This window comes from Moschus berezovskii, chromosome 6 (genome assembly GCF_049115385.1).
Source record: "Moschus berezovskii isolate FMDL1 chromosome 6, NW_MosBer_1.0, whole genome shotgun sequence".
Lineage (NCBI taxonomy): Eukaryota > Metazoa > Chordata > Mammalia > Artiodactyla > Moschidae > Moschus > Moschus berezovskii.
In genome coordinates, this window is record NC_142465.1 from 82,048,804 (window position 1) to 82,062,168 (window position 13,365).

Below are 13,365 nucleotides of genomic sequence, written 5' to 3' on the forward strand. Positions count from 1 at the left end.
AACCTCAGATATGCAGATGACACCACCCTTATGGCAAAAAGTGAAGGGGAACTAAAAAAACCTCTTGATGAAAGTGAAAGTAGAGAGTGAAAAAGCTGGCTTAAGTCTCAACATTCAAAAAATGAAGATCATTTCATCTGGTCCCATCACTTCACGGCAAGTAGATGGGAAACAATGGAAACAGTGACAGACTTTATTTTGTTGGGCTCCAGAATCACTGCTATGGTGACTGCAGTCGCTTGCTCCTTGGAAGTAAAGCTATGACCAACCTAGACAGCATACTGAAAAGCAGAGACATTACTTTGCTGACAAAGTTCCATCTAGTCAAAGCTATGGTTTTTCCAGTAGTCATGTATGGATGTGAGAGTTGGACCAGAAAGAAAGCTGAGCATGGAAGAATTGATGCTTTTGAACTGTGGTGTTGGAGAAGACTCTTGAGAGTCCCTTGGATTGCAAGGATATCAAACCAGGCAATCATAAAGGAAATCAGTCCTGAATATTCATTGGAAGGACTGATGCTGAAGCTGAAGCTCCAATACTTTGGCTACCTGATGTGAAGAACTAACTCACTGGAAAAGACCCTGATGCTGGTAAAGACTGAAGGCAGGAGAAGGGGACAACAGAGGATTAGATAGTTAGATGGCATTACCGACTCAATGGACATGAGTCTGAGCAAGCTCCGGGAACTGGTGATGGACAGGAAAGCCTGGAGTCCTGCAGTCCATGGGGTCGCAAAGAGTCGGCCAGGACTGAGCAACTGAACTGAACTGAGTACACTAGCATATGCTAAATGACACACCCACCAACACCATCACAGGTCTGAGGCTGATCATCAAAGGCAAAACATTGGACAGTGACCCAACTCCTGGAAAAACCTGCCCCTTCCCCAAAATAGTTGGCATAATCCTTCTAGTCATTAGCCTATGAAATTACCCAGCCCATAAAAACACTAACCATACCATACTCAGGGGCTGCTCTAGTCTTCTGTGATGGCCCACACTTGTGGAGTGTATTTCTCGCTAAATAAATCCATTTCTTACCTATCACTTTGTCTCTCACTGAATTCTTTCTGCGATGGGACATCAAGAAACTGAGTTTCATTAAGTCCTGAGATTAGGTGTGATATCAGTTAAAAGACCGTGGGTTCAAGTCCCAATCTGAGTTACATGGTTTCAGTTGTGTCTTTTGGCTTGACACCCATCAAGAGGAGAACCCAGTTTTTTGGGTAACGTTCAGTCAGTCAGTCAGTTCAGTCACTTAGTCCTGTCCAACTCTTTGCAACTCCATGGACTTCAGCATGCCAGGCTTCCCTGTCCATCACCAACTCCTGGAGCCTACTCAAACTCATGTCCATCGCATCAGTGATGCCATCCAACCATCTCATCCTCTGTTGTCCCCTTCTCCTCCTGCCTTCAATCTTTCCTAGCACTGGTTAACGTTACCCACATCTAATCCATTCTCTACCTTGCTGTCAGGTGGAGACTAAATACACTATTTAGACTTATAAACTAAAAATCTTCTCCTCTTCTGAAAACTTACCTGTGCCCTTGGAATAAAGTCTACTGTCACTAACCTGGCCCTCTCTTTTCAAGTCCCTGTCTGCCTTTCTAGAGTCATTCCCATCACTCCCAAGCCCTGATCCAGTTTCTAGCCCCTAATTCATCAGCCTTTGTGCAAGCTGATCTCCTATAAGGCTTTTCTCTTTACCCACACCTGCACCTACCTCTGCCTTCTGCCCATTAAGGTCTACAGTTACCTCTCATGACCAGTACTTGCATTTCTTCAGGCAGGATTTCCTCATCACCCCAATCCTTCTATTTACCAGGAATATTTACTAATATCATTACTTATTTGCCTGTCTACCTTCCCTTAAAGGGAAAAACAGAGGTGATGTTTTACTTGAATACCACTGGGTTGGGAAGATCCCCTGGAGAAGGAAATAGCAACCCAGTATTCTTGCCTGGAGAACCCCATGGAGTGAGGAGCCCAACAGGATACCATCCATGGGGTTTCAAAGAGTCAGACATGACTGAGAAACTAACATTTTCATATTATAAGTAAGCAAGTAAGTAAGTGAAAATCGCTCAGTCATGTCCAACTCTTTGCAATCCCATGGATTATACCAAAAGCAAAAAAAAGTGCCTGACACATAGTAGGTGCACAATATACCTTGCTAGATTTTGACAAACAAGTGAATGAGAAAATGAGTTAATGAAAGAAATGTAATTTGGGTACATATTTAAGAATATAGGCTTTACAATACAACAAACACATATACATATTTACTATTTGAATGTAGGGAAATGTAAAGGCAACTTTCATTAATGAACATATTTAGTAACAAGTTTGTTACTAAAGGAGTGAGTACATACTAAGGTTAATATACTTCTATGAGCTTCTTTAAAAATTGTTAAGATCTAAAATACCATAGAAAAATTTCAGATTTCAAAACCATTCTTTCACATTAGTTCAGTAATGGTTTCAGAGAAAGAGAGAGGAGGAAGGAAAAGAGTAAAGTAGGGAAGAACAGAGGAACTGAAATGACACGGGGAAGCAGAACATTCAAGAGAAAAAGCTTCTACAGGGAAAACACAGGTTCATGAAGAGCCAACTGCTCAGGCTATTACTTCAAGAAGAAAGTTAAAGCTTGCTTTTTCAAGTTTCAGATTTCTTATTTATCCTGTTGCGATAATATGATTTATAAGAAATGTATATTTGGTCTTAGCCCAGGATTCCTGGCTCTTAGCTCCCCAAACGTTGGAATTTCTTATGTGCTAAGAATGACAAAAGTGTCTCTTACTGTGTTAATGAGATGACTTTAGGACCCCACCTAAGGGTGGAGGCTGGTTGCCAGGAGAACCAACCACAGAATTAGAGAGTTGGAACTTTCAGTTTCAACCCCTGAAGGTTGAATCAATCATCAAACGATTTAATCAAACTCATGCTTCTGTAATGAAGCCGCCATAGAAATCTTAAAGGACAGGGTTCACAGAACTTCTGGGTTGGTGAACACATGGAGATTACAGGAGGAGTGTCACGCTGGAAGAGTAGGCAAACTGTAGCACCTTTCCCTGTTTCTTGCCCTACAAATCTCTTCTGTCTGGCTGTTCCTGAGTTACTTTTTCCTTTTAAAAAATAATAAACCTGTGATTGAGGAAGTAGCAAATTAACTGAACCAGAAGAGGGGTCGTAGGAAACTTTGGTTTATAGTCAGTCGTTCAGAAGTAAGGAAACAACCTGGACTTTGCACTGGCATCTGGAGTCTAAAGAGGGGTCATGGGAACTCCAATCTATAGCGGTGGGTCAGAGACACAGGTAATAGCCCAGGCTTTTGATTGGCTTAAGAAGTGGGGATGAGGGTGTGGGGCAATCTTGTCAGATTGAATCCTCAGTGTGTGGAATCGGATGCCATCTCCAGGTAGATAGTATCAGAATTGAGTTGAATCCTATGGCAACCAGCTGGTATCAAAGAACTGCCTGGTGTGCTGAAGCATTCCCTTTCCCTCCTCCTCACACTGCAATGGGGTCCGGAACCTAATTCACTTGTACAAATGATGCAGTTAGGTCTTTACCACAGAAATAACATCTCTGGCCTATGATATGAATAGATTCCTTTCATATACTCTGGTAGATTGATTTTAATTATTGATTAAATTATGTTTCTATTAATTATATAGACCTAGGTAGTTAAGGCATTAAGATGAAATGTTGGCTACAAAATAACCACTAATATTATGAAGATATACTACCTGCTGTCTGATTGCAAACTTGATATGAGAAGGGAACCCTTGGATTCAAGTTCTTCAAAGCTACATGAGGGGAGGATGTTGAAGTTTGTATGCTGGATAAGGATAAGTCAGGAGAAAGAAAGTCAGTAAGTCATGGCCAGAAACTCTGGAATTTCTAGAGCTGAGGTAGCACAGACTGAGCCATAGCCAGAATTTTCCTCCACAAAGTTTTACAAATTTTAGAAATCAATCAGAATAATGTACTAATAAATTAGCACAAAACAGTCTACTAACTTTGAAAATTAATGCCCTATTTTAGAACTGATTTCCCAGAAATTGAGAAATTGTACCTTGAAGAAGATGGGGTTTTCTGCTAACCATCTCATAGAAGTGAAATCTATTTGTAATTATTCTATATATGGTAAATAATATTCTATGTTCTGTTTTAAAATTTACATTAGATTTATATCTCTTGTAATTCTTCAACCGAAGAATCCAAAACAAATTAAACTAATATCATTTACATTGATTTAATTTCTTCAATGATCCTCAATAGAAACAATGTGTATATCAATTTACTAGAATAATTAAAATCACCTAAAAAATTAAAAATATATTGTAGAAAACATTAAAAATACATTTTAGAAAACAATGCCTATCAAAGAATTCTGATAAATTAACAGGAAATCATCCTTTTAAAATGATGAATATAGACTGTTACCAGCAAGTAAATCTATAATAATCAATAACTTATATTAAACTCAAGAATAAAAAATACTCATAAAACCTATTACTTGCCATGGGTTTAAGATATTCTTGCATAGAACACAGGATTGGATATAAATGGCATACCTTCCCTCCCTCACCTTAATGAAACATTTTGTATAGTGAAAGCATTGTAAAAAAAGTTTAATATGCCTTCCAATATAGTTTAGGAAAAATATATATTGTCAATAATGCAAATATTTTTAGAAGCTACAGTTTGGTGTAGACGGCTAATCAGTTTCTATTCATTTAAACAGTACCTTTTAGAAAATGTTTCTGGGTTGATCTAAGAATTTATTAAGGACTAACCTGGTTGGTTCCATGATATAAGATTGAAAATTCTTCAGGCTATAATAACAGATTTACTTCCTTCATACTTTTATTATTTTAACTTTAAATAAATGGTTAAAATATAAGTTTTGTCTATTTGCTAAGTTGTAATTAAAATGTTTTTCTGGCCTAATGATGATTCTGAATTCCACATTATTTATATCTCATCTTGTATATAGCAACCATTTCTAAGGTCTATGGCATTTTCTTATTATTCAAAACTAAAGAATTTCAGGCCACATAATAGTATTCTCATTCATGTATTCTGACTAGCAGTAGCAGATAGATTCAGAATGTGTGAAATGCCCTTTTGGACATCACATCAGAACATTAAAACAGAGCAAAAAACATAAAGATGTTCATACTTTAACCCAATGATCTCACTCTTGAGAAAAGAATGGAATAGATGAGAAGTTGAATGCATGATATTTCTAACAGCATCTTATAACAAATAATGGAAAACCATCTCAGTGGTTAACAAGAGAAGAAGTGGTGATTAATGCAATGATAATATCTGAGGTAAAATTTATGATACAACCTTTAAAAATAAAAATAAGACTAGATAGTAACAGAAAAATTTATGATATGTTAGTGGTTTCTGCAATGTAATGACTATAATGTAAAATAGATATTAATATAAACAAGGATCAAATAGTCATATACAAAATGAAAATAGTTGTTATTAATATTTATTATTAATTTTAATATTATTGATATGTCACTTTTAAAATTAAAATACAATAGATTTACTTATTAATCACAGAATTTCTTTTCTAAGTTCTAGGAGATAATGCTATTAGGTCCAGTTGGAACACAATAAGATCTTTGGGTTTTGTTTAACTTAGGTGTTCTGATGAATCAGGACCACTTTGGTGACTCACAGATACTTCAAGGTAGCTTCCAAAGGGGTCTAAAACAAAAGCAAAAGAGTCACGAAAAGAGGAACCTCCAGGAAAGTCTGGCTTTTTACTTTAGGTGAACATTTTGGCTGTTAGTCTCCTCCAACTCCTTATCATACTACCTATGTCCTCAAAGATTCTTAGAATGTTTAACTTGTACTATAACTTTTCATACCATATCTTTTAATCCCAATCAGTGGGCTGATTCATGAATAAGATAAGGGAAGTACAGTATTAGAGATCCAAAAGCTAAGGGTTTCCAAAAAGGAATTAAGGTAAAATTGAAGTAATTAAAAATTTTTTTGTGTGTGTGGCAAAGGTGACGAACTCAAAGGTTACATTAGGGACCAGATGACAACAGAAACAAGTGCAGCAGGCTGGGTATATGTAATTGGCAGTGAGGGGACCTGTGGTAAACTGCAGTTTGCCCTGTGTAAAAGCAGCAGCCACTACATAGCTCTAGCAGGTTGCTGACATGCATGAATGCAGACTTAAGGCTGCCAGGATCATTCAAGGGAGGCCAGAAATACAGCTGTCCTGGTGAAATTTCTTGAATTTCTAACTGTTGACAACTAACTAGAATTAGTTTTTAATTTTTCATTCCTTATGATAGGCTAATAGCAGCTGCCTTTGGGCTTATTTTATTTCACAGAATTCAAGTGCACCACCTCTGACCTATAGTTAACATGCAGGGATTTCCCAAAAGAATGATGTTTATCTGCCAGAAGTCGTATTTTCAAATGAGGCCCTTCAGAGAAAAAACAAAAAATATTAGAAAAATGCAAAACAGTGAAGCTAAAGTAAGTTGTGAGCATGCTGATAAGCACAAATCAATAAGGGTTTACAAACTATAAGAACATTATATTAAGACCTAAATGTTCCTGAGGAGCAAAACCTAAGAGGATTTTACTTTTATATTTTCTATAATTGAGAAGACATTCTGAGTCACTGCAAAAGGAGATCAGCCCAAAGAGCTTTTTATAAAGATGGTTCCCTTGACTGAAATTATGTTAAAAATGATCAGAATAAAATGACAAAATTTGACCAAGACAGAATTGCTAGGAGCTACCAAACTGCAAATAGGACTGTGTGTCTTGCGTTGTGCCTGTTGCTAGTTTCCCTTAACCTATCCCATTCCTTCCAACTCATTTTTCATCCTTGGCTGCTGAAAAGGGAAGTCCCTAGAGGCGCCTAAGAAATGACTGTCTGGCTGAGTAAAGACGGAAACAGGAAGCAAAGTATAAAGGCATTTTTACTTTAACAGTAGGAATTTATCATCATCAAAGTTAGACTCCGTGGATGGGTGGGCGTGAGTAGCTGGAAGGAAGGGAAGAGTTGGTCTACTCAACTCATCATTTGCATCACATGCACCCAAGGAAAAAATGTTTACCTGGTGGAGCCACGGTTAACCTTTTTTCCTTGCTGAGCCGGTGCCCTTGGATGAATTCACTCATGGAAGGGGGGCCCTTCAGAAGAAATGACTCTGTGGAGGTGGGATCAGGGGGAACTCTTAATAAATTCTGTAGGTAGGAAGCCCCTGAAGTCCTGGGACGGCTCTGATCACAAAGGGAAGGTGAAAATTGTCTTGCAGGAGATCCAAGAAAATACATATAGGAAACAAAAAAGTTTTACTTTAATTACCTTTCAAAGCCTCACCAGTGACAACATTATTTATATTGGCAATTAATTTTTTAACAAGTAAATCAAGATTTTCACTAAATGTTTAGTTCCATACCAGGATACAACCCTATTTGGAAATTGTACTGGATACTGGAAAAGAGATTTATTATAGTTAGTCAGTTTGAACCACAAACAGAAAATATTTATATTGTTTGATTCTTAATTGAAAGCTCCTAAAATAAAATTTCACTATTAACTGAAAAATACAGGGTAAGTAATTCAACATCCAGGACTCTGGAGAAAGGTCATAAAATCAAGCCATTAATAACCTTACGAGTGATTTTTTTAAACAATATTCACATACTAAAAGAAAAAGCACAAAAACCTGCTTTTAGAAAAACACTATACATATTCCATTCTATTTGACTGAAATAGAGACATCTCCTTTCAGTCAGTCATCAGATTTCGGCATGTGACCAAAAGTTCCCCTAAGAGAACACATTCTTGCCTCATTATAGAGAAGCTGGTAAATAGCACCATTACCATTCAAAGTATCACCCATGTAAAACATAGCTTCACTCTTAATATCCACTTTTCATCTACCAATTTTTAGGTTGGAGGTAAGGGAGAGGCATGTTTATGCATACAAGGAACAGCAAAAATGTTAACAGACACTTGAAAAGTATATTATGGTTAACCAAGAGATGGGGTGTTGGGGACAGAAACAAATAAACACAATGATCAAAAGGTTTTAATTTGGAAAAACCAACATTGGCAAGGCCCATTTATAGACCCACTCCCACTTTTTCTCTTCCTTCCCTTCCTCCATCCTCCACAATAAGAGCACAATAATTTTTGCAGTTAACTAAAATCTGGCCACTGCACCACACTATGAAGATCGCTGCATGCATACCTTTTCCTCTGAGTGCCACTGCTGACCCGAATGTTGGGTGTCTGTGGGCCCTGACTATGCAGGAGGTAAGTGTCTATGGTGGGCACGGTGACTGATGCCTCCCCACTTACTTTAGGGCTGCCGATCTTGCTCTTTCCAAGTTTGCCTTTGCTGCGACGGGACTGCTCATGGTCAAACTCTAAGTCCTCCAGCCGCTGGGTCAGGGCGAGTTTTTGCTGGATAGCCATTCGTAACAAAGTGTTTAGAGTCTTCTTTTCATCCTCTGCGGCTGCTAACTGTCTCTGCATCTCATCCAACTGTGTGACATATTCATCACATCTAGAGCCACAACAGAAAAGTGGTCAGGAGAAAATCTTGGTGCAATTAAATTTGGAGCTTCAGTTGAAAGTAATGAATTTTACTCGGATTTGGAAGTAATGGATGTAATTCCATTACAATGGAAGTAATAGAATAGAAGTAACCTATTACAGTAGAAAGTTGGAAACAAAGCAGGTTCAATAACTGATAGTTCATCTATACAATGAAGTACATATGGGGGCGTTCTTTTTGTTTTGGCCTTGCTGTGAAGCATGCAGGATCTTAGGTCCCTGACCAGGGAACCAGGGATTGAACCCGCACCACCTGCAGTGGAAGCACAGAGGTTAACCACTGGGCCGCCAGGGAAGTCCTAGGGACATTCTTAATAGGCGGTATCTTAAACTCCAGAGACAGAAGTATTGTGAGGGCTGCTCCACGATGCAAAAAATCCAACAGTAAAGTCTCAGGTAATGACACAGCATCGTAGATGTGTTATAATAATTTTATAGTCTATGCCTTTAGCATACAAAAGAATAACAATATTTGTAAAGAAAACACGTAGTTTATTTATATTTTTGAGTTCAGATTATAGTTGCTACTGATTTCCACATGGCACATTTGCCTGAATTAGAAACCTGGGTATTTTCAATAATTTCCCAACCAAATGATAAAACAATAGGTGTCAGAGAAGACCAAGATTTGCAGAGGGTTTGATACAGATATAGTTGGGTTTGTTCAGGTTTGATACTGCTGCATCAGGAGGATAAGCTCAGTGGTCTTTTTTCCACTGAGTGGAAAAAGTGACACCTGAGTACATGTACATTTGGAATGAAGAATTATTCACACAATTATTCAGAGCTTTTACTGAGTTTATTTACCCACTAAGAACACTCTTCACAAATCAGAAGATAGTTAATGACTTTCCGGAGTTACCAAATGTATAAACTTTGAAATTAACACAAGACTTATGGCATTAAAAAAAAAATAGACTTTGTAGTGAAAGAACTTGAGCTCCAGGTGGGTCTCATTATATTTTAACACTGAATGTCAAGAAGCACAGTAGGAATATTATAAGGAAAGTCAGGGCTTAGTAAAATAACATGTGGATTTTGGGACCCTGGATTTATTTTACTTGATTAGATAACAATATTTTAAAAAATACAATGGAGTAGGCAGTTAATAACCTGAAAAAAGAAATTTCTGTGAGAATACATTATTTTGGGGTAATAATTCTTATATAAGCCAGATCGAGACATTAAATGTCCCTTTAAAATTTTTTTGATTTCCTTTTCAAAGAGGGAGGCATCAGGCATGAAACCCATTCTCCTGTTCCTACGTCCCCATAGAGGCCAGAGATATGCACACTCTTCTGGGCTCAGACCAAGAAGTCAGTTCCCTTCAGTTCTCCTATACCCTTGTGGTCTCTTAGGCACTTAGCCTCCTCATTGCCATTTCCAAGAGTCGATCAAAAAGTATGAGCTTGAGCCTTTTCTCTCCTGACACAAAAAGGAAGCTGGACAGATTCCATGGCCCAGGATTTATTTTTACATTTATATTAGCTATATGCAAGTAATTTATCGAATCTGCAAATAAAGCATAACCGTAGTTATGCTTTGTGAATTTTATACCATTTGCATCATATAAAATATAGAATTATTTTTGTTTTGGCACTGAATTGTGACAGCAAAAAGGAAATTGCGGCACTATATTGAACATCTCAAGATTTGAAACCACCGAATCAATACTTTTTTTTTTGAATCAATACTTTTTGAACAATCATTTCACGTCTAAAAATAAAATACAGTGGTGCTTCATAACAAAACTGGTGGCAGGAGGTAGTAACTAACATTTGTCTAAATAATTAGTTGGGTAGTGTGAAAAATTTGGTGATATATATAATAACATCTTAGAAATCATAATTTAATTCACAGTATATTAAGTCTAGGCTTTCCTGGTGGCTCAGTGGTAAAGAATCCGCCGGCTAATGCAGAGACATGGGTTCAGTCTCCCAGATGGGAAGATTCCCTGGAGAAGGAAATGGCAACCCACTCCGGTATTCTTGCCTGGGAAATCCCATGGACAGAGGCCATGGGGTCGCAAAAGAGTTGGACACAACTTAGCAACTAAACAAGAGCAACATATTAAGTCTAAGTAGTTACGGATATGATGAATATTAATCTTCATTATGAAGATATCTTTTCATACAAATACTTGCTAATGATAAACACTTTTATGTACACAAAAATAAATGTCAATGATGATAATGTAATATTTAGCTATTTCAGGAAGTGGGTTTTTCTCCCTTATTGGAGGTTTTGTTTTCCTTGGTCTAATTCTTTTGGGTACAGAAGGCCCTAGAAAAAATATCTATTGTATTAACTTAAAAACATTTGTATAGGGAATTCCCTGGAGGGCCAGTGGTTAAGACTCTGTGCTTCCACTAATGGGGGCCCGGGTTCAACCCTGGGTTGGGGAATTAAGATCTTGCAAGCCGCGTGGCATGGCCAAAAAATAATAAAATAAAATAAAAACACTTTCATGTAAAAGAATTGCTTGATCCAGGGTGTCCAGTAGAGGGCTTTGGAAAACAGCACAAAAGGTTTTATTTTAGATTTGTCAGAGTGGAATCTCATGTTATTTTCTTTACACTTTGCCCTTTTAGATGACACTCATGATGCAGGAAGATGAACATATACATTTTAAAGTCTTATCCCCAGAAAGGAAAGTGAAGTTGCTCAGTTGTGTCAGACTCTTTATGACCGCATGGACTGTAGCATACAAGGTTCCTCTGTCCATGGATTTTCCAGCCAAGGGTACTGGAGCGGGTTGCCACTTCCTTCTCCAGAGGATCTTCCCGACCCAGGGATCGAACTGGGTCTCCCACATTTCAGGCAAACGCTTTACCATTTGTGCCACCAGGGAAGCCATGTACCACACCTTATCCCCATGTACCACACCTAACCTTGCAAGAGAAAACTGTTACCTTGTTGCAAACATTGCTCTCAGGGATGAGAAAGTTGCTGCATCTTCTTTCAAAGCCTTCAGTTCATTTCTAAGTTTTGTCATAGTTTCAGTCACCATTGCTTTTTCATTTTCATATTTGTTCTTGAGATTAGCTAATGCCACCTCAGCTGTCTAAAGCAGAAAAATGACAGGGCTTACAATTTTCATATCAGGAAAATCTATCATACACATTTCTTCATGCTGGGTCTATTTCTTTCATGAATAAAAAGTAAAATTGTCTAGGTTGAATTTCATATAAACATATATGCATACTTTGGACATAGGGTGATTTTTTATGTCAAAACATAAATATCAATCTATAATATGGATAAATTGCCCTAGCAGCCAGCTGTGAACCAGAGTCATTATCAGTGACTAAGGGAAAGATACATAATAGTTTAGTAAATATTTAATGCAGATTGTTGAGAATATGGGATTTTCAGATATGAAGGGATCAAAATGAAACTTTATATAAGAAGGATTTTATCAAGAAGCTAGGGAAGAAGCACAGCTTCCAAATGAAATACAATAGAACTCAAATATTCTTGTATCATATGTGCGCAGTGGATCTGAAACATAATAGAATAAAAGGCGCAAGTCATTGTGATTTATGAGTATGACAAACTATAAATCTGTATTATATATTTAAGGAAAGGAATTAACAAAGAATCAATTCTTTCCTATGTCTTAGTATTTAACTTCTTTAAAAATTACAGTCAAATTATTTTTCACAATCTTCATAAAAGCAGATATATATATATTATATATATATATATATATATGCATGTGCATGCTCAGTTTCTCCGTCATGTCCTACTCTTTGTGATCTCATGGGCTGTAGCCCTCCAGGCTCCTCTGTCCCTGGAATTCTCTAGGCAAGAGTGGGTTGCCATCTCCTACTCCAGCTATATATATATATATATATATATATATGTAAAACTGGATGTGCTACCCAAGCAAGTACCACAATATTGAATGAATTAAAATATTTGTTTAAGTTTGGGCATGTTTAAAGTTCTTGGAATTAAGAGGGTTTCTAAGTGAGAACCAGCCTGACACAGAGTAGGAAATAAAAACAAACATAAAATGCTGGCTAAATCAATGCATGAAATCAATGTACAGTTAGGGACTGCCTGTTTGAAGCACAGCCTCCACGGTATTCATATTGAAGCCAAACTAGAAACACACCATTTTTATAAACTGCTAACTACAGCTCTTCAGAGTGTGTAAAATATTCAATGCTAATGAAAAAAGCCCATTACTAATGAAAAAAACCCACTAGTAAAAGGATTTCCCAGAAAGACTACCATGATTTCTTAGCATTTCTTTTCGTGCTTCAAGTCGACAGCTTCAACTTTCTTATACAAAGTGCCGATCCATCTATAGAGATAAATGGATTCTTTTTAAAATTAAAACAATGTTGGGATAGCAATGTAGTTTGTTAATGTTTTTATTCCAAAGTCACAACTTAATTGTTTTTAAAATTTTTATTGTTAACATAACAATAATTTTGATTGAATTTAACTTTAGATTAAAAGAAGTTACTCATAAAATACTTCAGTATGTTCTGTAGTGCTATAACTCAGTGGAATCTTTAGAAATATTATAGATTCAGAAAGTTATCCATAATGCAGAAATCAACCTGGGGAAAATAGGAGCTGTTTAAATTTTTTAAAAATTTAGACACAAAATCACTAAGAACAGATAGTGAAGTTGTGAAAATGTAGATGTAACGAGTTTGTAAGCATGTGTAGCTACATGGTCAGTTATCTAAGAGGAGAAGAGAAGAAAGTGATGGTAGAGCAAGATC

General features: G+C 37.0%; 1 protein-coding gene across 4 annotated transcripts in view; it reads right to left on the minus strand.

Moving 5' to 3' along the window:
• The window catches only part of BICD1 (BICD cargo adaptor 1), a 263,123-nt gene that overhangs the window by 30,678 nt on the left and 219,080 nt on the right, over nucleotides 1-13,365 (minus strand). For 2 of the 4 annotated variants that reach the window (XM_055394853.2, XM_055394850.2), the window contains exons 6-7: nucleotides 11,536-11,687; nucleotides 8,366-8,573 (exon numbers count right to left, since the gene is read on the minus strand). In XM_055394853.2, the coding sequence (XP_055250828.1) occupies nucleotides 8,366-8,573; nucleotides 11,536-11,687 (360 nt within the window). Of the gene's footprint in view, nucleotides 1-7,112; nucleotides 7,307-8,255; nucleotides 8,574-11,535; nucleotides 11,688-13,365 lie in introns of those variants that run through there. The other 2 variants (XM_055394848.2, XM_055394852.2) reach the window with 2 other exon arrangements.